Genomic DNA, 23,709 nt, shown 5'->3' on the forward strand with positions numbered 1-23,709 from the left:
TTACTGCCCCCTGTTCAAACCCTGCTCTGAATCCAAATGATTCATTTCCTCATGAGCTTTTCTATGCAGCTCAGCACTACGGTATCCGAGTGCTCTACAAACAGTACTGCATTTATCCTCTCCCACTCACCTCACATTGTGCTGTATTATTCCCATTTTACAGATGGGGGACTGCGGCACAAAGAGATTATGGTCAAAAGTATCCACTAATTTGGGGTGTCCAGTTTGAGACACCTAGGCACTGTACAGCACAGCTCCCGTTGACTTCAGCCACAACTGTGAGTGCTCAGCACTTCTGCACCTCACACCCCAGGCTCTCAAGTTGGGCACCCAGAATATTAGGAACAAACCAACCAAACTTTCATGGGTGGTCACTATTAAGTGACTTGCCCAGCATCACACAGGAACTCTGTGGCAGAGGCAGGGATAGAATCCAGTTCTCCAGGGCAGCATTCAACTGCCTTCCCCACAAGACCATCATTTCTCTGCCAGCCCCACCTCATTCCTGGCACACCTTCCAACTTCGGCAACAATCGAGGCAGGTCCTGCAGACAACACCCTCCTTCACTGCACAGCCCTGACGCTGCCTCAGAGCAGGTCCGCCCTGAACGAGGCCAGGGCCTCACCTCCAGGGAGCATGGAGTTCACAGCTCCCGGGCTCAGCCACCCGTGTCTCTTTGCAGAGACTGCCAAATGGTGCGATTTGCACTGACCTGGTCAGCACGATCTTGCACACATGTCACTGCAGAGCCATGAGGCAGGACCGAGTCCGGCGCAGCGCAGATGGAAGATCAGGGATGAGCTCACTTACCTGGGGGCCCTGGGGCACCTGTGTCGCCTCGTTCACCCTTTTGTCCTGGGACACCCTGGTAGCCTGACAAAAGAAAGCACCAGCATTGGCCGAAGACTGTTCGGGCCACGGAGGAGAGATGCAGGGAACTACTGCAGCTTTTAACTGCGCCCACCACGTGCCCAGGGCGAAGGGCGGCAGTCCTGGAGTAACTGCAGGCCAACGCTGACCTTCGAGTGGCAACCACAGGATGGTACGTGCGCTTGGGCACCGGAAGGCAGCACACACCCGCACAAACACCCTCCATCCGAGGAGCGGGGGACTGCACTGCCCCTGCCATGCGGCGGGGCACTACTGGGCCATGTGCTAAAGCAACCATGCTGCAAATTTCTACTGGCCCGCAAGAGATATGAAAACGAAACAGTCCCCTCCTGAGCGCCGGAAGAGACAGAGTGGTTCACATGTAGAGTCAACTCCCCTGGCAGCGAGAGAAACAACCGAGCAATGGAGTCAAAGAACAGGGCTCTGGTGGGGTCCAAGTGCTAACGCAGAAGAGACACGCTGGAGGGGGGCTTCCTAGCGTCTTCCCACCCTAACCAGAAGCTAACGGCAGGATCTCTCACCACACAAGAGCCATAGCCCTCCACTGGCAGCCAGCAGCAACAATCTCCGTTTGCAGCTAGAATGACGGCGGCTATCTAGGACAGCCGACACCCAGCGCTATCCCTAACAGCGACCAAGGGTGCGCGAGGCAGCTCCCCAGCCAGACCGACCACGGGTGCTTACCAAGTAATGTTAGTCAGGCCCTGCCAGGGGGTAAGATGCCATAGCCAGGGGAGAGATAGAGTCATCAGATCCGGGAAGTAGGAAGCCCTCAGGAAGTAGGGCTTGTGGAAAACTTTCCACCAAAACTGGTTTTGATGGAAACCTGGCTTTCTGAGGTCACGAACGCTTTTGCGGAAAGTGTCTGCTTGCCATGGGAAATGTTAACTTCTCATCAAAAACACCCAATGCATGAAAACCGGCACCTGAAATATTTCAACTTGGATATTTCAGTTTCCAGCCAAAACATTTCGGGTTTCATCTCCTCACTGAAAAGCTGAAATGGCGATTACCAAGAAGGATTTGTTGCTCTTTGTAGGACCAGCCCCGCTCCCTGCCCAGCCCCATCAGTGACGGTTACAGCATAGCATGGCACAAAACAGTAACAAAGGGGTCCGTTATCTCGTAGCCAGCTTAGACATCCCATAGCACCCAGCACTGTAGAATCCAGGACAAGGGTAACCAGGCATTACAAACAAGCCCCCGGTTTGTACATCTCCTGCTTGGGGCTTTCTAAAACCGCACCCTTCCTCACGGCCATGCTAAGATCTCCAAAGCCGTTCAGGGAGGCACCATTACAAAAGGTTCATGGGAAAAGCTCTGATTTCCTTCCCCCTTTGCTGCAGAAAGCCCCAGCGCTACCATCATCCTTACCAGGCAATCCTGGAGGGCCGGGAAGGCCCGACTCACTAAATGCCTGAAAAGATAGAAACAGCATCACTTTAAAACAAAGCACACTTGCCAGGCATTCTGCCACGTGCTACAGCCAAGGTCTCCCCAATGATGCTACGTTAGACCATGTGCCAAGCATGTGCACAGAACCTCCCCTCTTGCTGGGACTCTCCCTGCCAGCAAGCAGAGCTCACTGGTTCCTCTGCGTTTCCCAGGGCAGACGTGCTGCGACACAAACCATGCACCTCGTTAGTGAGCGCCATGATCGCTGGGAGTCCAAGATCCTGCCGCCTGCCCAGTCCCACATGCTGCGCGCAGACCTGGTGAAGTCACTGGGCTGTGGGGCTGCCCAATGTGCAGGGGGCAGAATCTGGGCCTAGATTTCACTCTCGGCTTTCAGAGCAGGGTTGGGTGTTTGCTTACTCTGGGTTTAGGACTGCACAGTGCCTGCGAGGCTAAACCAATGACAGGCTGCCACAAACGGCCACTGCCCAGCTGGGGAAGGCTTTGCTCGGCGCTACAGGGGATGGCAGGCTCCATGCTCCCACCACCCCGTTACTGGGCAGGCCCAGGGGGTGCTTGGCTGGTCCCGGTTTCTAGGTGGATTTACCCTGAAGTTGCTGAGAAAGGCAGAGAAATAAACAGGGGGCCCTGGGCCCCTGGAGACGCGGCTCACTGCTCTGCAGAGCTGGACACGGCACCTTCTGCACAGTGCTCTGGGAAAGAGGCTCCTCCTCTGGCTGGACGATGCCGCGAGACAAGCTAGCTATCGGGCAGGCTAGCTAACCCAGCGCGTACAGCATGCAGCACGTGCTCAGGCTGTCGTCCTTCAACAGCTCCCGAGCACACGGCCTGTTAGCCCCCCTCCTCAGTTGTGCTCATGGAATAAGTGCTCCTGGACATGGCCGCCTAGTGAAAGCACCCCTCTGTGCCCATCGGTGTGCCTGCCACCAAGCACACAGGGGGCAGTAAACAGCGGGAACACCTTTCATGGCCCTGGCCATCGTGTGACCCCGACCCCAGAGCATGGTGTGATGCTGTGCCAGGACTGTTACTCACGTTATTGTCGTAGATGGACACTACACTGCCAGGGGCACCTGGGGGCCCGGGGAGACCCGGAGGACCCTGCAGAGAGAGGAAAGAGTTCATTGGGTTCCAAGAGGCTGGACTGATGCAGTCAGCCTGAGGGTCTTACTCCTCCGCAGACTAACCAAGACCCCCACTGTGGGTCTCTGCCCAATACAGCTGGACGCAGACACCCACGTCTCCAAAAGCACCTGGACGCCTCTGCCCCTGAATGCCCAAACGGAGGCGCGGAAGGCCTGGCCAGGGCGGGTGGTGGTGGCAGCGAAAGGGGGACGAGGGTTTCAGTCAGCCATTGGCATCCATCACGGTCCCCTTCCCCCTGCCCTCTCTGCACAGGACTGGCTCCCTGCTGGCACATGCCACGCAGCACCCAGTAGCGTGTCGGCGAGGGGGGGACAGCAGCAGAGCGCCCGTGACTGATGGCTGTTTCCCTCAGGGCCCTCCGCTCCTGGAGCCCGCACAGCAGTAGCTAGGCTGGGACACGTGGGGACGGCTGCCCCTGGCCCACATGCCTGTTTCCTTTCACAAAGCAAACCAAGCTCCACGCCGACAACGTGGGCACCCCCAGCCCAGCCCTCCGGCCCTCTCCCCGGCGCCAGCTCTAAGGACGGGGCGGGTGCCCTGACCCCCGGCATCCAGGGGTCGTCACCACACCACAATCCATCACCTCCTCTCTGATTGGCTGGCTGTGGGGTTTTTGGGTGCTGTGGTGGTTGGGAGACCCTGAAAACATTTTCCACCCTGGGCTGCTCTTGCCAGCATCCCTGTCCTCCGTCCACCCCCCAGCCCAGCCCTCCCCTCTCACTCATCAAACCTGTGTGGTGCCTCTTCCCCATGCTGGGGTGGTTGCCCTCTCTGCACAGCACCAGGGCAATGCGGCAGGCCATTGCCAAAGCCAGCTGCAGCACCTCCGGCATGCCATCGTCCCCCGGGGCACTCACCTGCAAGCCGAGCCCTCCGGGGTCCCCCTTCTCGCCCTTCAGCCCGTTCATGCTGGGACGGCCCTGCAGACAAACATCGAGTCCAGGGTTCAGAATGGAGTAACTTATTGTAGACACTGCTCACTCCCACAGCTGGGCTGACTCCAGCTGAGGGTACCACACCACACACGGTGCCCGAGGAGGGCCTTCTTAGGCTGCACTCCTCTCGCTAAATCAGAAGGGAAAATGCCCCTGGGAGGGCGGGGAACATGCCCCCAACGAATCGGAGACGTTTGCGAGCCCCCAAACTCTACCAGTTCACGTACTTCTCCTGACCAGTGCTCTGACCATCCAGTCTGAGCTCCCGTACAGCACAGTCCAGAGACCTGCCCTACAGTAATTCCCAGCGCAGAGCTGGCAGAAAAACAGCCGATGTTGGTTTAAAAATGGCCTGTGCTGGAGAATCCACCGCCTTGGGAAATCGTTCCAGTGGTTAATTACTGTCACTGTTATAAACGTACACCTTATTTCCAGTCTGAATTTATCTGGCTTCAACTTCCAGCCATTGGAGCGTGTCAGAGCTTTTCTCTGCTAGACTAAAGAGCCAGTCACTAAACATTTGTTTCCCATGTAGGCACTTACAGACTGTGATCAAGTCACCCGGTCACCTTCTCTTAGGTAAGCTACATAGATTGAGCTCCACGAGTCTATCGCTATGAGGCAGGTTTTCGAATCCTTTAATCATTCTCGCGGCTCTTCTCTGAACCTCTCCAATTTATCAACATCCTTCCTGAATGGTGGGCACCAGAACCAGACACAGGATTCCAGCACTGTTCGCACCAGTGCCAAATACAGAGGCAAAATATCCTCTCTACTCCCACTCAAGAGTCCCCTGTTTATGCGTCCCAGGATAGCAATTGCTCAGCTTGCTTGTGAGCATCTGGTGAAAACACAACCACAGCAAGAGCTCTCCAAGTGAGCCAAGCTGTGCAGCATTGCCAGTATTCCTCATTAGCCTCAGCATGGGGGTATCTCCACTTCTTTCAGCCAGGGAGGCAAGGGGGGCAGTGCTGGCTAGTGAAAGGAGCACCAGACCCAGCTCACCCAGGGAACAAACCAGAGACAAGTTAAGAGAAGTTCTTACCGGTCTGCCAGGAAAGCCGATTTCCCCCTTCTGTCCAGGTTGTCCATGCCGGCCCTAAAGGGGAGAGCAGGAAAGGAACACACACTCAGACTGCACACCCATGCAGGAAAGACAGGGGCAGAAACAGGGGGATAAGAGGTGCAGCTGGCTCTGTGCTGAACTACTAGCTACGAAGGACAAAGGACACTGGAGTGGAAAAGCCTGGCCATGCTTCATTCCTTTGTCCTCAGCATGCACCTCCTGGCTCTGTGCATTCCTGAGTCCATCAGAACAGCCATACTGGGTCACACCGACGGTACATTCAGCCCAATAATCTGTCTTCCAACCATGGCCAGAGCCAGGTGCTTCTGGCAGTCGGAGGTTTAGGGATACCGAGAGTGTGGGGTCGTGTCTCTGACCATCTTAACTAATAACCATTGACAGACCCATGCTCCATGAACCGATCTAGTTCTTTTGTGAACCCAGTTATACTTTAGCCTTTACAACATCCCCTGGCAGTGAGTTCCACTGGTTGACTGTGCATTGTGTGAAGAATTACTGCCTTTTGTTTTAAACTTGCTGCCTATTAATTTCATTGGGTGACTCCTGGTTCTTGTGTTATGTGAAGGGGTAAACAGCACGTCCCTAAGCACTTTTTCTGCATCATTCATGATTTTACAGACCTCTGTCACATCCTGCTCTTTAGTCATTGTTGAACAGTCCCTGTCTTTTTAACTTCTCCTCATATGGAAGCTGTTCCATACCCTTAGTCATGTCTGTCACCTTTCTCTGAACCTCTTCTCATTTGGGTATCTTCTTTGAGATGGGGAACCAGAACTGCACACAATATTCCAGATGTGGGTGTACCATGGATTTATACAGTGGCATTAAGACATTTTCTGTTTTATTATCCATCATTTTTCTTATGGTTCCTAACATAGTTATCTTTTGTTGACTGCTGCTGCACATTGAGTGGATGTTCTCAGAGAACTACCCACAATGACTCCAAGATCTCTTTCTTGAGTGGTAGCAGCTAATTTAGACCCCATCATTTTATATGTAGAGTTGGGATTATTTTTTCCTATGTGCATTACTTTGCACTTATCAACATTGAATTTCATCTGCCATTTTGTCACCCAGTTTTGTGAGATGCCTTTGTAACTCTTTGCAGTCTGCTTTGGACTTAACTATCTTGAGTAGTTGTGTATCGTTTGCCAATTTTTCCACCTCACTGTTTACCCCTTTTTCCAGATCATTTAGGAATATGTTGAATAGGACTGGTCCCAGAACAGACCCCTGGGGGACACAGCTACTTATCTCTCTCCATTCTGAAAACTGACCATTTATTCCTACCGTTTGGTTCCTATCTTTTAACCAGTTACCAATCCATGAGAGGACCTTCCCTCTTATCCCATGACAGCTTACTTTGCTTAAGAGCTTTTGGTGAGGGACCTTGTCAACGGCTTTCTGAAAATCTAAGTACACTATATCCCCTGGATCACCCTTGTCCACATGCTTGTTGACCCCCTCAAAGAATTCTAGTAGATGGGTGAGGAATGATTTCCTTTTACAAACACCATGTTGACGCTTCCTCAACAAATTATGTTCATCCATGTGTCTGACAATCTTGTTCTCTACTATAGTTTCAACCAATTTGCCCGGTACTGAAGTCAGGCTTACCGACCTGTAATTGCTGCAATCAGCTCTGGAGCTCGTTTTAAAAATTCACATTAGCTATCCTCCAGTCATCTGGTACAGAAGCTGATTTAAATGATAGGTTACAGACTACAGGTAGTAGTCCTGCAATTTCACATTTGAGTTCCTTCAGGACTCTTGGGTGAATCCCATCTGGTCCTGGTGACTTATTACAGTTCAGTTTATCAATTTGTTCCAAAACTTCCTCTAATGACACCTCAATCTGGGACAGTTCCTCAGATGTGTCACCAAAAAGGAATGGCTCAGGTGTGGGAATCTCCCTCACATCCTGTAGGGTGAAAATGCATGCAAATAATTTATTTCGTTTCTCCAAATAGCTTTGTCTTCCTTGAGCGCTCCTTTAGTCTCTCCATCACCTAGTGGCCTCACTGCCTATCTGGCAGGCCTCCGGTTTCTGATGCACTTAAAATTTTGTTGCTGTTAGTTTTTGTGTTCTTAGCTAGTTGCTCTTCAAATTCTTTCTTGGTCTGCCATATTATCCTTTTACACCGGACGTACAGAGTTTATGCTCTTTTCTATTTTCCTCACTAGGATCTGACTTCCACATTTTAAAAGGAGGCCTTTTTGCCTCTAGCTCCCCTGTCCTTAACGGCTGGGCCTGTCCTGCAGCTCAGATAGTGCACGTGAGTTGTGGGCATTGCTCAGCACCGATTCACAGACACCCGGGGTTGGAGGCCACACGCTTGCTCCTAGCAATTTGACCCTGGCTATAGAGTCAGAAGGGCTCCAGAGCAAGCTCTGGGGTTTGCCAAACCCTTGATTCCTTTGGCCGACGGCCCCGTGTGGGGCTTGCTAATGAACACTCGCTCTGAGCACCACCCACTTGGGCTGGTGTTTCTGTCGCAGATCCAACTTCAGTACGTCTCAAACCAGTTCTGAGCAAGACAAAAGGAGGCTGCTCCCGAGTATGAAGACCATCCCCTGAACACACAATCTGTTTGCGTGACCCCCAGTTGTAGTGAGCACCTGGCACACGACGAGCGTGAAAAGCCATCCCTTACTGACAGAATGCTAGGAAGATGTAGGTGCTAACTTACCGCTGGGCCCATGGGTCCCACGAGCCCCTGCTCACCCTGTGTGCAAAGAACAGGAAAAGAATTAGCATTATGATGCACATGTGGCCACCCACAGCCTCTTCCTGGGGCTATTTCTCCATCACCCCCATGCTGATGTCACCTCCCCAACTAGGGGTGCTGCGGCCCCCCCGAGCAGTGGGAAGGAGGATGCAGCAGGCTGTGCCTCCCCTGTAGCCCCCAGCACCGCCCACCCTGAGCACAGCTGCTGAAAGTGCTCACGCACCGCCGACAGATACAGGGGCCCTGGGACATTTGGGGAATTGCGTCCGCGTTGTCGACAACACACCCGACTGCCCTGCAACCTCTCTAACCATGAGCCAGCCTCAAACTCTCCTCGCTCCTGCAGTGAGCTGACCTCCCTCGGCAGGATCGGCCCTGGCAGCTGTGGGGGGGCCAAAGGGCAGGGACGGCTCAGTGCCCTGGCTAAGCATCGGAAGGAGGTGGGGGGGGTTGAGCTGAAGGAGATGGGTGCAGGGACAGAGCAATGTAGGCCAGTGGTTGTTGGCAGTTACAGTGCAGTGAGTCATGGGCAGCTGCAGCCCCAATTCCCCAGGCTGGCATGGGGACTGGGTGTGAGTCCTCACTGCATCCCCCGGCTGCTCAGTGTAGCCACTGCCCCCCAGAGGCAGAGAAACCTTCATGTGAAACTAGCCCCTGCCCTGGGGCTGGCCACCCCTGACTTCCCAGGGCGTGGCACTCCACCCTGCCCTGGAGCGCCCAACGCTGGGGGAGCACCCAAAGCAGGCCAGGTGAGAGCCCGAGTCCGTGCGTGACCTTGTCTCCTTTCGTGCCGGCCGAGATGCCCGTCCCATCTGGGCTGATGATCGCTCCAGGCTCTCCTTTCTCACCCTTCCAGCAGGAGATAAAACAAGCAGGAGTCAGAAGAGAGACAACCCAGCCCCTGCCCAAACAACAGCTGCCTTCCCACGGCTCTCTGCGGCTGCCCAGGTGGCAAAGGAGAGCTGCTCTCAGAGTTTCTCTAACAGTTAAATACAAGCCCATGAGCATCACAGAGGGCTACGCTCCAGCGGTGAACTCACCCTGGGTGGGGCAGTGCTCTGCTGCCCGTCCCAAGAGCAGACTGTGACCTAAGAGAGGTATGGCTGACAAACGGAGGGGGACTTTTGTCCCTTTCCTTTGCTTCTCCACCATCTCTCTGGGCTCCCAGTGTGGGAGACCACAGTTTACTGTAGTAAAGTGTCATTGCTAAAAACTGGGGCTAATGAAAAATAATGGCACAAATTACTCATAGATTCTAAGGTCAGAAGAAACCACGGTCATCATCCAGTCTGAGCTCCTGCACAGCACAGGCCAGAGACCTGCGCCACAATAATCCCTAGAGCAGAGTTTATAGACAAACATCCAATCTGAATTTAAGAAGTGCCAGTGATGGAGAATCCATGACTGTTGGTAAGCTGTTCCAATGGTTCAATGTCCTAATGGTTAAAAATGTCCACCTCATTTCCCGTTTCAATTTTTCTAGCCTCAACTTCCAGCCATTGGATCCTGTTAGACCTTTCTTGGCTAGATTATTAAATATTTGTTCCCCATGTTTTGTCACCCAGGTAATCAAGTCACCCCTTAACCTTCTCTAAGTTAAAGAGGTTGAGCTCCGTGAGTCTATCACTAATCTTTTAATCATTCTCGTGGCTCTTCTCTGACCCCTCTCCAATTCATCATCATCCTTCCTGAATTGTGGGCACCAGACCTGGACACAGGATGGAAGCAGCGGTGGCAGGGGTAAATACAGGGGTAAAATAACCTCTCTCCTCCTACGCGAGATTCCCGTCTCTGCATCCCAGCACCGCACAGCTCAGTTTGCTCAGCTCCATTGTGAGCATCAGGGGACAGATGCAAGAGCTCCCTGAGCCAAGCTGGGGCTCCTCGCGGCATCATGAAAACCCCATGACTGGAGACATTCAGAACAAGACTCAACGAAAGGCAGCAGGGAGCAGTCCTGCAGCAGCAGTGGGGATGGAGGGATGGGATAAGCCAGTAGGTGATTTTACACCCGGCATTTCTGTCATTCCGCTGCGTTCACTGGGACCCTGCTGCTGGAAGGAGCACAGCTGTTCTCCTATTACTCTCCTGGGATCTGGTGACGCCTCACAGAGCGACGGCCGCCAGCATGGTAGCTCAGGCACCTGACCCAATATGAATTTCCATGCCCCAAGGAGTCCAAGGCCAGTGCTGTGACAGGATTGTGTCTGGTCCCTTCCACTATGAACTGGGAGCCGGTGAGTACCCATCGGTGGGGCTGGGAGTCAGAGAGCAGGAACTTTGTAGACACAAGGAACATCACATCGCCACAAATCAAAGTCACCCAGTGAGCACTAGGGACAGAGACAAGCAGACAGGCCAGCCTACCTTTGGTCCTGGAGTGCCTGGGAAACCTGGCTCTCCTGAGTCTCCTTTAGATCCCACTGGGCCCTGCAAACGGAAGCAGGGAGGAACAGCCATGAAGACAGTGTAGTGATGCAGGACACTCCTTTACTTCCAGTACTGTGGGCTTCCCCAGGGGGGCTGGAACAATCTGTACAGTGGGGGTGCTGAGAGCCATTGAACCAAACTGTAAACCCTGGATATGATGGAGTCCACTTCAAGCCATTACCCCTAGTTCCAGCACCTATGACTTCTTCCAAGGTGGGGCAGGCAGGGAGACGCCTTCCCAGGGGTTAGAAAGCTCAGGCCCACAGAAGATGTTTGCAGCTTGCTTCACAAGCAGCCTGGTTGCTTTGGCAGGCAGGAGTTTGCACTTAATGTATTTGGCCAAAAACACCCAAACAAACGTCTGCAATGTATTACTGCAGGCAAATGTACCGTGTGGCCCCAGCGTGTCTCGCACAGCCTGTGTAGCGAGCGCGTCTCCACAGACAACGTTACTCAGCCGTGTAAACCCTTAAAGCTCTTGAAAGTGACGGGAATCGAAATGAACCTCAGCTCTGGCCCAGTCACAAGCAGGCCTCCACAAACGCCCCGACCCACCATCTGACAGAGTCGGTGTCTCGTGGGTGCCATGTTAGGAACAGGGAAGAGGCCAGATTCCCAGCTAGTGTACGCCGGCTTTGACTCCAATGGGGCTACACGGGGGATTTACATCAGCTGGGGATCTGGCTCAGAGAGAAACTCAACATTTAGCTCCAGGTCCAGGCTGTGAACACCCCGGATTGGTGGGTGTCTGGATCTGGGGGGATGGTTCGGGCTCCCACTGGGGACATGGGTTCCTCAGCACGGGGCCCAGGTAACTTTCCCATTCTCAGGGCTCTGTCAGTAAAACCAAAAAGCTACTCACCGGGAAGCCAGCTTGGCCTTGTCTGCCCTGAGGAAAGAAACAGACACCTGTAAACTCTCTCTCCTCAGGCACTGGGAGAAGTGTAAAACCGTTGGTGCACAAAGGGGACTGCTGGGGCTGCTGGCGGGGCAAATGGCAGGGGGATGCTCAGGACTACGTACCTCAGGGCCTGGTAAACCAGCTAATGCTTTCTGAAAAGGAAAAGATACATATTAGACCACGGACCCCCGCTATCTTCCTCCTGCCTACCTCAGCGATGCCCAGAACTGACTTTCCGCCAAGGGAGGGGCTGACCCAAAGCCCCCTGGGGTCAACAGGAGACTTTGCACTAACTTCAGCCGGCTTTGGCTCAGGTCCACTGCTCTGCTTGCTAAGGGCGATGTGCCCTCTCCCAGCGTGAAATGCCCCCGCTGAACTCGGAAGGCCATGCCGATGGGTTCTATGGGTTTGGTCCTTTCCACTTAGTGCCACCTATTCCCTCTCCCACTGACATGCTTTTATCCTCTCTGCTGCATGCAGCCATTGTGTCAGGGCCTGGAGCCACAGGCCCTGTGCTGAAGATCTCACCATTTAAAACAGTTAGAGATAACCAAGCAAGCTGTCTGAGCCGTTAGGAACATAGCCTAAGACAGACCTCTGCCCATTTACTCAGTTTAGCTTCTGTTTAACCGTCCCATCAGTTTGTTCTAGCCCATGTCTTTAATCACTCATTCACACGTCCAGGGGCACACGCGCGTCCTGTCGTCGTGTTCAGGGTGCACATGGGTGGCGCTGGGCTGGGCTGGATTTCCTGCGGTGTACTTTTAGTTATAGCACTGGCCTGGTCTAGCTCCCATTTGTCTGCGTTTCAGCTCCAGCCAGCTCTGACTTCCCTTTGCCTAAACCCTCCCCTCTCTTCTTTCCTCTGCCAGCCCCTGCTGGAGCTCCCTGCCCTCCCACCTGGCCCTCTGAACAGTGCTAACGTTCACACAGCTGAGTATGCAAAATGGCAACGGCCTCCACTCGCACGGGTCTCGATCCTGCAACTGGAGGAGGACAGGCAGCAACCGGCCCCTGCCTGGAGCCCTGCCCAGGCACGAGGTGCAGCAGGGCATTGCCACTTGCAGGGCTGGCCCACACGTTGCCTCTCTGAACTCACAGGGGTATCAGCGTGTGGGAGCGCTCTCAGTTTCGGGGCTTTTACTCCGAGTTAAACAGGTGCCTCTCCCCAGGGAGCAGCTCCACAGCCCGGAGCAGTCCCGCCAACAGTGACACACCTGCTGACGTGCACTCAAACGCAGCCCGGCTCCAAGCTGCATGAGCCGTGGGATGCTGGGGCCCCAGCTGGGGGTCAGCACCAGCCCATAGTAACTCACCAGTGCCCGGCGGGCACAAGGTGCTGCTCAGCCGGGTGCTAAGCCTGAGGGAACTGGCACACAGCAGCCGGTTGTGACTGCTGCCAGAGTGTGGGCAGAGAGGGAACAGCCTGGGCAGAGGGGGCCCAGAGACAGGGGTGCAGGCCGCAGGGGAGACGCGTCCTTACCTCTTCACCCGACGCATAGATGACCTGCCCCGGGGGTCCAGGGAGCCCAGGGGGGCCTGGGGAGCCCACTCCATCTTGGCCTCGTTCACCCTGAGAAAGACAATTCAGTGCAGGCTTCCTTCCTACTGCACCCAACCTCAGCCCACACGGCCCCCTCTCGCAACTGCAGGGCCCTCCCCACAAGCCTACCCCCCCCTTACAACCGTTGGCGCAGCCCCCGAGCCCAGACTGTGCCTCCCCCACCTTTCCCCCATGGTGCTAGGCCCATAAACCCAGACGGCGCCCCCCACCTCGCCAGGCCCCCGATCCCAAACTGCACCCCTTCCAGCCCGATGAGGCTGGGTTCCCAATCCTAGCCTCCCCCCGCCGCCCTGAGCAGCTGGGGGTGGAGACAGAGCTTCGCGATCAGAGCAGCCCAGAGGCTGGTGGGCCAGAAGCTGGGCTGGGCCGGCATGGAGGGAAGGGAGCCAGCCAAGCAGGGATGAGACACTGTTCAGAATCAACAAGGGACCAAAATACGCACACAGACGCCACCCCCGAGCCAAAGCAGAGCTCAAGGGGCTGGGGGAGATCGCGCCGTGTGCTCCCCAGAGAACAGCAGCGTGCCCCAGCACCCAGCACAGTACTCACCTTAGCCCCCTGGATGCCCTTGTCACCTTTGGGTCCCTGCAACGAGAAGCGGGGGTGAGAGCTGTTCACCTCCGGGCCCAGGAGAGAGACACAACACAACACACAATCTTCACATTGCTAGGGTGGCCTCTGAATCCACACTCCAGGCATCAAGTGGCAAAGTGCCAGCCTGGCAGAAGGGGCAGGCTCTGGTACCTACGAGGGTCTAGCGCTCACTTTAGAGACAAACTAGTCCTGCCTCCGCCGTCACGGGAACAGCAGGGGAGCTGGTCCAGAGAGAGCAAAGAGACAGAACAGGCTCAAATGTCCCGGGACGTCTCCTGTGGCTACCAGGCTGTCCCCATTAGCGACCGTGCGGCAAGGGACAGCCCTGGCGGGAACGGCGCCATCACACAGGCGAGTCGCACGAATGAACCGGGAACGGAGGAGCTGAGCCTGACGAGGTAACCAAATGGGGTGAAAGAGTCCTCCTTGGGGCTAGCGGGAGTTGCAGCTCTGCTGATGAGAACGCCCATGCCTCTTGGCATGGCCCGTCCTGTCCCCAGGAGAACAGCAGATGCGCCCCAGGATCTATCTGCTAATGGAGTTTATACGCCAGTGCAGTCTCTGCACCTGGGACAGGGCAGGACACCAAAAGGAATCGGAAACCTGGCCAAACACAGAGCAGAATGGGACCCTCTGGAGTGCTGGGGGTGTGGGCAGGGACAGCGTGTGGAAGAGATGGGAACCGGGCAGGGGTGGGAAGCGATGGCCAGGGACGGGCTGTGAACAGCCCAGGCAGGTCTGCTCAGCCGACGGAGAGCGACTCAGATGCATTTCATCGGTCTGCAGCGAGGACTTCAGTGACAGGGCAAGGGACACCTGACATTTGCCGCTGGGGAGCAGAACATTGGTATGTGTCACTTGAACGGTACATGGCAGTGAGAACAATCCAGGCCCTGCATCCGCAACCAGCGCATGCTGAAATCGCCCCACTGCAAACACCTGGGCAGGGGCTCTGAGAATAACAGAGACTCCAGAGTCCACAAAGAGCAGTTAGGGTGGGTCAGGGAGCTGGAATCCCAACACTCACCTGAGGTCCTGGGAAACCTTCCAGCCCTGGGCGCCCATCCACACCTGGAGCCCCGTGATCCCCCTGGAACACACAGACAACCATAGCACATTGAGACTTTGCTTTTGGCACTGAGAGCCTTGGTCTTTGGGGGTGTGACTCGCATTCCAACAGTCCAGAGTCTGGCTGCCACAGGGCCCCACCCAGCTCTAGGCAGACCCCCTAAGCGACCACACAAGGGTTTTGGGTGGATTCTGTGTCACAAAACCACACACTTTACAAATCTGCGTGATGACACTGTTGAGCATTTTGAAATATCAACCTGTCATTCCATCTCACCACCCCGTCCACCCAGAACCAGTAAGAGTGCGTGTGATCTGCTGCATACAAAATTAAGTTCTAATCTACGAAATGCATGTATTTAACACTTGCTACAGCCATCAGTACCTATGTATTTGAATCACAGGCGTACAGGAGGAGGGGAGTCGGGGCAGCCCTTGATTTTCATTAGATATACCGACCACGCTTTTAATGTGAAAAATATTCAGCGCATTATAAATATATTCAAAAAGAAGAATATTTTGAAACAAATTCTTAACATTGGAATCATTCTAAATGATTAGTGATCTCCCTCATTCAGACCACAGCTGAGTGCCCCACGATGTCATTGCTTGTCATCTCCCAAAGCTAAAGCTGATTTTGTCAGGTCATTGCTACACACCAGACCTCCCTGCCTTGCACAGAACTTGCTCCATGGCAGTTTGGCGCGGTTGCATACGCATCTCATAGATTTACAAAGTGCATCACTCTCACAAGAGCGCTTGTTTAACTTCAAAATATCCGGAGAGCAAGCACGGCACTGTCTGCTACGGTTTTTGGAAGGAGAGACTTGTCAGGGCGGATCCATCCCTAATGGATTCCAAACACTTTTACCCACACACGCATGGAGAGGTGCTCATTTTCCATTTTCTTTACATGCTTCGGTTACTGAGGGTAAGGAGCTGAGCTCTGGTGGTACCTTTGCCAATTCTTGCTGCCCGATTTCTGCCCTGTGTCCGACGTGGTGGCACAATTTGAGTACCTGCGGCAGGCAGCCATGAATTTGGTTGCCTGTTCGATGACACCAGGCTCTGCTGCACTGATGTCACCCCGCAGAGAGAGGGAGCATCCAGCACACAGAATCTTCAACACAGTGCCTTTGCCAAGGCCATACTAGTTAGCTACTGTATCACAGCCTGAGTGCATGGGGAGCTAACAGCCCTGGTACAAGGTGAGCCTGTTCCTAATTAGCAGTAGCATGGATGTCTAGTCCAGCTCTCCCTTGGATTGAGGGGGTTCCATGCTCACTAAAGATATTGCACCCTGTTTGCAGTAACGGTGCAGGAGCGAGACAAATACGTCAGTGTCGTCTGATAACACGGATATTCCCACCAGTTCCTCTTTCGTGACCATCACCATTTGTTGTACAAGGATGCTGTCGGCCTCCTTATAAGAGATGGCCATATCTTCTCGGTTGATCACCACACCTCCCTGGTTTATTTCAATCGGGCTGCCATCTCTGCCTGTGACGATTAGCTTGTGCTTTAGTATGAGTCGTTAAACTTCTTGTCTTGAATGAGTTCTATACAAATCTTATCAATCAACTGCGTCTTATTTTCAGTAACCATCAAGACAATTTTCTGTGGAGGTGTGACAGAGTGTGCTGAAAGAAAAGGAGAACTTGTGGCACCTTAGACACTAACAAATTTATTTGAGCATAAGCCACAGGGTTCTATCACATCCGCCATAGAAAAAGAGCAGCAAAGAAGCCCTCCAAGCGGCCTAGAGAGACTGTGCAGGGAGCAGCAAATCAGAGGGTTGCAGACCCATTTAGAAGGCGCTGTAGAGTGAGAGTCAGACAGTTGCTGCCTGGAGTTGGAGGAGTGAGGACTGTGTTCCGGGCTGGCTAAAGGAGCAGCACCACAGACAGATCAGATGCTGGCAGGGACCAGGGGAGTAAGAGAGAGGTCCTCACTGGCTGCTGGGACTGAGAAAAGGACTTTGGCCCTACAGTAAGGGTGAAGCATTTGTGAAGGTGCTGGAGTGGGGGAGTGGGCCAGGGAACCTAGCAGCACAGTGATTAATTAAAGGGGTTTTGTTTTGTTGAAAGGCCACAGACTGTGTGAGAGACTTGGCTGGAGGGCTGAGTCACTGAAACCGCCTGAGAAACCAGCAACAGAGGTCACCACAGACTGAGGGAGGTGCAGATGCACACCCAGGCAGGGGGTGCTCACAAGAGGTGCGTACCACCTTGTTGCAGGAGGTAGCTGTGTGCTTATATTCAACAGATGCACTTCCGTTTGTTTCTGTAGCTCTGCTAGATCTTACGACCCTCTCTGTGCTGAATTCTTGGAACCTGCCAAAGACAAGATACACATTACCTGCCGCTAGCTTGTGCTCAAGGCGGACTTTGAAACTGGTCATAAAGTCCTTGATGATACCACCTGCTGGCCAGTGAACTATCCAAAGAACTGCGGAACAGCCAGTGACCGAGCAGGTGATTTCTTGTGAAGTATGTCTAGTTGACACCTCAGTCTGCAGCTGCTTCCTGAGGCTTGGTAGAGGAGCAACTCCTGGGATAAAATATTCTTGATGTCAACCTCTCATGAACTTGCTTGTAGGCCAATCACTTTTGAATAGATAAGGCTAGTGTCCAATACCAACCCATACATGCTTTTTTTGGTCACTGCCAGTCTCCACTACCCTTGACATTGTGCCATACAACCACCTGGGCCAGCTACGTTCAAATTCTGGCATTTGGTGAACAGCATGTGTTCACTCATTGTTTGTGGCGTCTCCTGCTGGCTGTCCTGGGAATTAGCTCCGCCAGTCTTGCGCTCTCCCTCCAGTGGTGTCTTCCCCCACCTTGTCTCACTCCGTGGCCCTGCTCACTCCAGGATCAGCAGTCTTCTCTTCGTGGCTTGGCCTCTGGCCAAGCCACTAAGGTCCTCCCCTGCCGGGGAATTCAAAGTCTTTTCAGACCCACTGTCTGGCTGGTGTCTCCCATATCCTGGCCACTCCCCAGTGACTGGTTGGGGAACCCAGGCCCACCCTCTACACTGGGTTCTAGTCCAGGAACCCTGTAACAAGCAGCCATAGTCCGGGTACAGTCCTATGCCTTGCTGCTGTTTCTCTGGGCTTCTTCCTACCTATCTGGCTTCCCCACTCTCTGGGTTTGCCAGCCTCCAACTCTCTCCCCTCAGAGAGACTGCAGCCTACCTGAGCACCAGCTCCCATCTGCAGTCAGTTACTTGGTGTTATACAGGAAGAAGAGGTGGGTGAGGCTTTTTTTAAACAACTAACACAATCAGCCAAAGCCCAAGACTTGGTGGTGATGAGGGACTTCAAGTACTTAGACATCTGTTGGGAAAATAACACAGCAGGGCCCAGATTATCCAACAAGTTCTTGGAATGTATAGGAGACTATTTTTTATTTCAGAAGGTGGAGAAAGCTACAAGGGGAGAGGCTGTTCTAGATTTGATTTTGACAAATAGGGAGGAACTGGTTGAGAATTTGAAAGTGGAAGGCAGCTTGGGTGAAATGATAGAATTCATGATTCTAAGGAATGGTAGGAAGGAGAACAGCAAAATAAAGACAGTGGATTTCAAGAAGGCAGACTTTAGCAAACTCAGGGAGCTGGTAGGTAAGATCCCATGGGAAGTCAGTCTAAGGGGAAAAACAATTGAAGACAGTTGGCAGTTTCTCAAAGAGACTTTACTAGGGAACAAGAGCAAACTAGCCCACTGCGTAGGAAAGGTAGGCTGTATGGCAAGAGACCACCCTGGCTTTACCAGGAGATCTTCAATGATCTAAAAATCAAAAAAGAATCCTACAAAAAGTGGAAATTAGGTCAAATTATAAAGGATGAATATAAACGAACAACACAAGTATGTAGGAACAAAATTAGAAAGGCCAAGGCACAAAACGAGATCAAACTAGCTAGAGACACAAAGGGTAACAAGAAAACATTCTACAAATACATTAGAAGCAAGAGGAAGACCAAGGACAGGGTAGGCCCGTTACTCAATTGCCGGGGGGGTAGGGGGGCGTGCGCAGGGGAAATAAGAACAGAAAATGTGGAAATGGCAGAGGTGCTTAATGACTTCTTTGTTTCGGTTTTCACAAGAAGGATGGTGGTGACTGGACATCTAACATAGTGAAAATGAGGTAGGCTAGAGGCTAAAATAGGAAAAGAACAAGTTAAAAATTACTTAGATAAATTAGTTGTCTTCAAGACAACAGGGCCTGATGAAATACATCCTAGAATACTCAAGGAGCTCACTGAGGAGATATCGGAGCCATTAGCGATTATCTTTGAAAAAAGTTATGGAAGATGGGAGAGATTCCAGAAGACTGGAAAAGCGCAAATCTAGTGCCCATCTATAAAAATGGAAATAAGGACAACCCAGGGAATTACAGACCGGTCAGCTTAATTTCTGTACCCAGAAAGATAATGGAACAAATAATTAATCAATCAATTTGCAAACATCTAGAAGATAATAAGGTGATAAGTAACAGTCAGCATGAATTTGTCAAGAACAAATTGTGTCAAACTAACCTGACAGCTTTCTTTGACGGGCTAACAAGCCTTGTGGATGCGGGAGGAAGCTGTAGACATGGTATATCTTGACTTTAGTAAAGCTTTTGATACTGTCTGGCATGACCTTCTCATAAACAAACTAGGGAAATGCAACCTGGATGGAGCTACTATAAGGTGGGTGCATAACTGGCTGGAAAACCGTTCCCAGAGAGTAGTTATCAGTGGGTCACAGTCATCCTGGAAGGGCATAATGAGTGGGCTCCCACATGGATCAATTTAATATCTTCATCAATGATTTAGATAATGGCATAGAGAGTACACATATAAAGTTTGCGGATGATACTAAGCTGGGAGGGGTTGCAAGTGCTTTGGAGGATAAGATTACAATTCAAAATGATCTGGACAAACTGGAGAAATGGCCTGAAGTAAATAGGATGAAATTTAGTAAGGACAAATGCAAAGTACTCCATTTAAGAAGGAACAATCAGTTGCACACATACAAAAAGGAAGGAGTACCCGCGGAAAGGGATCTGGGGGTGATAGTGGACCACAACTTAAATATGAGTTAACAGTGTAACAACTGTTGCAAAAAAAGTGAACATCATTCTAGGATGTATTAGCAGGATTGTTGTAAGCAAGACATGAGAAGTAATTCTTCGGCTCTACTCCGTGCTGATTAGGCCTCAACTGGAGTATTGGACTGGAGTGTCCAGTTCTGGGCGCCACATTTCAGGAAAGATGTGGACAAACTGGAGAAAGTCCAGAGAAGAACAACAAAAATGATTAAAGGTCTAGAAAACATGACCCATGAGGGAAGATTGAAAAAATGGGGTTTGTTTCGCCTGGAAAAAGAGAAGACTGAGTGGGGACATGATAACATTTTCAAGTACATACAAGGTTGTTACAAGGAGGAGGGAGAAGAATTGTTCTTCTTAACCTCTGAGGATAGGACAAGAAGCAATGGGCTTAAATTGCAGCAAGGGCGGTTTAGGCTGGCCAATAGGAAAACTTCCTAATTGTCATGGTGGTTAAACACCGGAATAAATTGCCTAGGGATGTTGTGGAATCTCCATCATTGGAGATTGATAAGAGCAGGTTAGACAAACACCTGTCAGGGATGGTCTAGATAACACTTAGTCCTGCCACGAGTCTAGGGGACTGGACTAGACGACCTCTCACGGGCCCTTCCAGTCCAGTGATTCTGTGTCACCATGGCTGCAGCTATACCTTGTGAAGGTGGTTTCAATGTATGTATCCTATTCCTGGAACATGGTGCAAGACATCCTCATCCTTTGTGAACCGCTCTAAGACGCTATCTGGCACGGATTCCATGGGTCGCAGGTCCTATAACCCTTTCCGTGTTAGGCCTTGCTGAAGCCCTAGGCATGGTTAACAATATGAACCAAAGAAAGTCTGGTCTAAGCAGAACAGTAACACACCAGGTATTAGCTCGCCAAGCATGCACCTTCCTGACCAGAGAGCACGGTACAAGAACATCCCGCATTCTCAAGAGATAGTCTCGGGCAGACATGTGTTAGTGTCCCTGTGACCCACTGGACAGGGCGCTAGGACCATGCTTTGCTAACAATAAACCTGGCCGAGCACCTTCGCCACCAAACTGAGCCTGTGGCCTCGAGTAACACTGAGATCTATGGATCAGCAGGCGCCAACGCGGGTGCTCCCGAACAGCAGAATCGCAGCGCTCTGCAGCACGCCCAGCTCCGGGCAGAGCGGGCACGCCCAGCTGCCAGGAAGTAAGGCAGCATCAGTGTCACCGTTTCCAGATGCAGCAGCCTGTCTCCTCTCTCTACGTTTACGTACACCATCACGTCTCAGTTCGGGGCGGGCGAGGGGGAGAGACGTACCAGCAAGGTATGCTGCTAATGCAGACATCACATATGTACCTCAGCGCTAACCCTGCTCCATAGCAAGGTATTCCTCTGAAGTTATCATTACAAATCACTGAAATCCAACAGAAGTGGTTTCATGTGTCACCTGGCTTGTCAGTCAGGAGGGGCATGCTATCAAGGGCTCACTTTTCAAAATGCCCAACAGTGACAAGGGGTCAGCAGGCACGTTCTCTGAACTCAGGGTCTTGACATTCAGAATCCACACAAAAAAACCATCCCCACCCCCACGGTCTGGACACTAAAACACGGTACTGCCCAACGCTTGCATTGGCTCCTGGTCTCCTCATGGACTGGGCGGGGCAGGAGTGGAGCCACCATCCCTCCAGCTAGAACTCATAAGACAGGGTGGAAGATTTTCTGCAGCTCTATGAAGTGATCCTACCTTTTGTCCTGGCAAGCCAGGCAGCCCAGGGCTGCCAGTGTCCCCCTGGAAGGTAAAGAACAGTCAATCAGTAAGGAGGAGGAGCTCTCCTGCATGTAACATGGGAAATGTGTGCTGGAAATGCACGTTTCAGAGGTTGCACAGACCACCCCATGGATCTGGCATGTGAGGGGGCCAAGGGGCTGACAGCCAAGCTCCCTTTATCCATGCTATGGCTCACCAACACTGTCCTTCCTTCCAAGGCAATGATTTCTCAAGGCACAAAGGGCAGTCAGATGGCTAATTTCCAATGACTCAGCAGGAGCCAGGTCCCTACCTGCCCTTTGTGCCTCTGGGAACCTCTGCCAGGCTTTCAGAGCACTTCTGGGGATGGGGTGGAGTTTGTCCCTGCACAAAAACAGCTCCTCGCTGGAAGAGGTGCCGTCTCAGCATAAACAATTCTGCTTGGAGGCAAAGGAATAACGAGCATCACGGAAAAGTCCTGGGGGGACATCCTGGCTCCAGGGAATTCAATAGCAAAACTCCCTTTGATTCAGCAGGGCCAGGATTCCTCCCCACGCGTCTCCCTTGCAGACTGGTTGTGGGGCAGCACAGCGATACCCTGTGTAATATGTACTATGAATCGGTCAGCGCTCAGAACGGACCGGACATGCGCTGGTCAGATCGACCATGCTGAAAGGCTACTGCTCAGATTTTTTGAGACAACGGCATAATATCCTAACTCCTGCTGGGCTCTCCGCTGACTTCCGCGTTCCCACGTGATCTGGTCAATGCCTATTAGAGAAGGGGGCAGGGTCGTCTGTAACACACGCCAGAGTGGAGAACGTAGGAGGGCTGGGGAAAGTTCCCCACTCTGCGCAGGAGGGGGACTCCCCCGAGAAGAGTGCTCCCCAGGGACGGGAGCTGGACCAGCCCCAGGGACTGGCCCTTCCATCAGAGGACACGTGTCACTGCACTGCTTGGCTGGGGCTGAACAGCCCAAGTCTGCTAGGACAGACGGGTACAAACAGATTCCCAATGGCTGCTGACCTTGAGTCCGGGGATTCCTGGTGGCCCCTGTATGAACAGTGAATAAATACAACACGGTATCAGGCGAATGAGCGCGTGTCCCCTCAGAAGCCCCTGAACCGCTGGGTACTTTGGTGTTTGTTAATAATTTCGCTACAGGAGGACACCAGAGGAGCCCCCAGGATCACACGCTGCCCCTGGGGGCGCTGTCGCTCACTCCCAGCCAGCACCAGCAGGAGATGGCTTTTCCCAGCATCCCCGTTCCCGCGCTCTGCAAACACCTGCCCCTGCCGGCTCAACACTCCCTGCCTCACAAACTGGCCTGCCACGGGTCCGGGCAGGCGCTGCCAGGCGAGCGGGCCTGCCAGGGGTCCGGGCAGGCGCTGCCTGGCGAGCCGGCCTGCTGGGGATCTGGGAGGGGGTTGGCAGCTACAGGCTCGAGCTGCAGACATGAAGTCCATGGACCTGGGGGGGTCATTTCCTTGCTTAGCATCCTGTGCAATGCCCGTTTCCTGGGCAGGGTGGAAGAATCCTCTGGAAGGGAGAGCCAGGGTTAACTGACAGCCAGGGGGACTTACCTGCAGCCCTTCGGGTCCGCGTTCTCCAGGAAAGGTAGAAAAGAAAGGCATCCCCGAGCCTTCCATGTCGCCCTAGGGTAACAAACACGGTGAGATGCAAACATGGCTCACTCCACCACCCAGGCTGAAGCGAGGGCAGAAGCACAGAAGCCAGGCTGTTTTGCCAGGCAGAACCACAACAAGCAAACAGCGAATGGGAGCAGTGTCAGCCGGGAGCCCAGGGCCCAGCTGTCAGCTTGGCCTTTTCTTCACATAGCGAAGCAGTGGGGGGATGTGGTACCCGGGGCACGGCACGCAGGCCTCCGCGCTCAGACAGCAGAACAGCAGCCGCCCGGGAGGCGGGAGGTGCACAGCCAGAACCCCCAGGGGCAGGCCCTTCCCCTCCCCGTATCCCGCCGGAGCAGTGGGGAGGGAAAGGCTCCTCACACACTGGGAGGGACACTGGAGTTCTGCCCCACCACACTGCTGCAGGGCCTGCCAGCTCAAAGCCACTTGGCTAGTGTGTTGCCGGTCAGAGTGAGGGGGCTGGGCACACACGTCAGCCCAGAAAG

The 23,709-nt window shown here is 53.1% G+C and overlaps 1 protein-coding gene across 1 annotated transcript in view; it reads right to left on the reverse strand.

Moving 5' to 3' along the window:
* COL18A1 (collagen type XVIII alpha 1 chain) overlaps positions 1 to 23,709 on the reverse strand; it is a 96,294-nt gene that overhangs the window by 10,440 nt on the left and 62,145 nt on the right. Inside the window, exons 17-32 of the mRNA XM_077829973.1 lie at positions 23,159 to 23,230; positions 22,602 to 22,628; positions 21,573 to 21,617; positions 14,722 to 14,784; positions 13,650 to 13,685; positions 13,020 to 13,109; positions 11,659 to 11,688; positions 11,498 to 11,524; positions 10,573 to 10,635; positions 8,980 to 9,054; positions 8,167 to 8,202; positions 5,435 to 5,488; positions 4,312 to 4,374; positions 3,344 to 3,409; positions 2,267 to 2,309; positions 812 to 874 (exon numbers count right to left, since the gene is read on the reverse strand). Of these exons, the coding sequence (XP_077686099.1) occupies positions 812 to 874; positions 2,267 to 2,309; positions 3,344 to 3,409; positions 4,312 to 4,374; positions 5,435 to 5,488; positions 8,167 to 8,202; positions 8,980 to 9,054; positions 10,573 to 10,635; positions 11,498 to 11,524; positions 11,659 to 11,688; positions 13,020 to 13,109; positions 13,650 to 13,685; positions 14,722 to 14,784; positions 21,573 to 21,617; positions 22,602 to 22,628; positions 23,159 to 23,230 (853 nt within the window). The remainder of the gene's footprint in view (positions 1 to 811; positions 875 to 2,266; positions 2,310 to 3,343; positions 3,410 to 4,311; positions 4,375 to 5,434; positions 5,489 to 8,166; positions 8,203 to 8,979; positions 9,055 to 10,572; positions 10,636 to 11,497; positions 11,525 to 11,658; positions 11,689 to 13,019; positions 13,110 to 13,649; positions 13,686 to 14,721; positions 14,785 to 21,572; positions 21,618 to 22,601; positions 22,629 to 23,158; positions 23,231 to 23,709) is intronic.

Source organism: Eretmochelys imbricata, chromosome 11 (genome assembly GCF_965152235.1).
Source record: "Eretmochelys imbricata isolate rEreImb1 chromosome 11, rEreImb1.hap1, whole genome shotgun sequence".
Lineage (NCBI taxonomy): Eukaryota > Metazoa > Chordata > Testudines > Cheloniidae > Eretmochelys > Eretmochelys imbricata.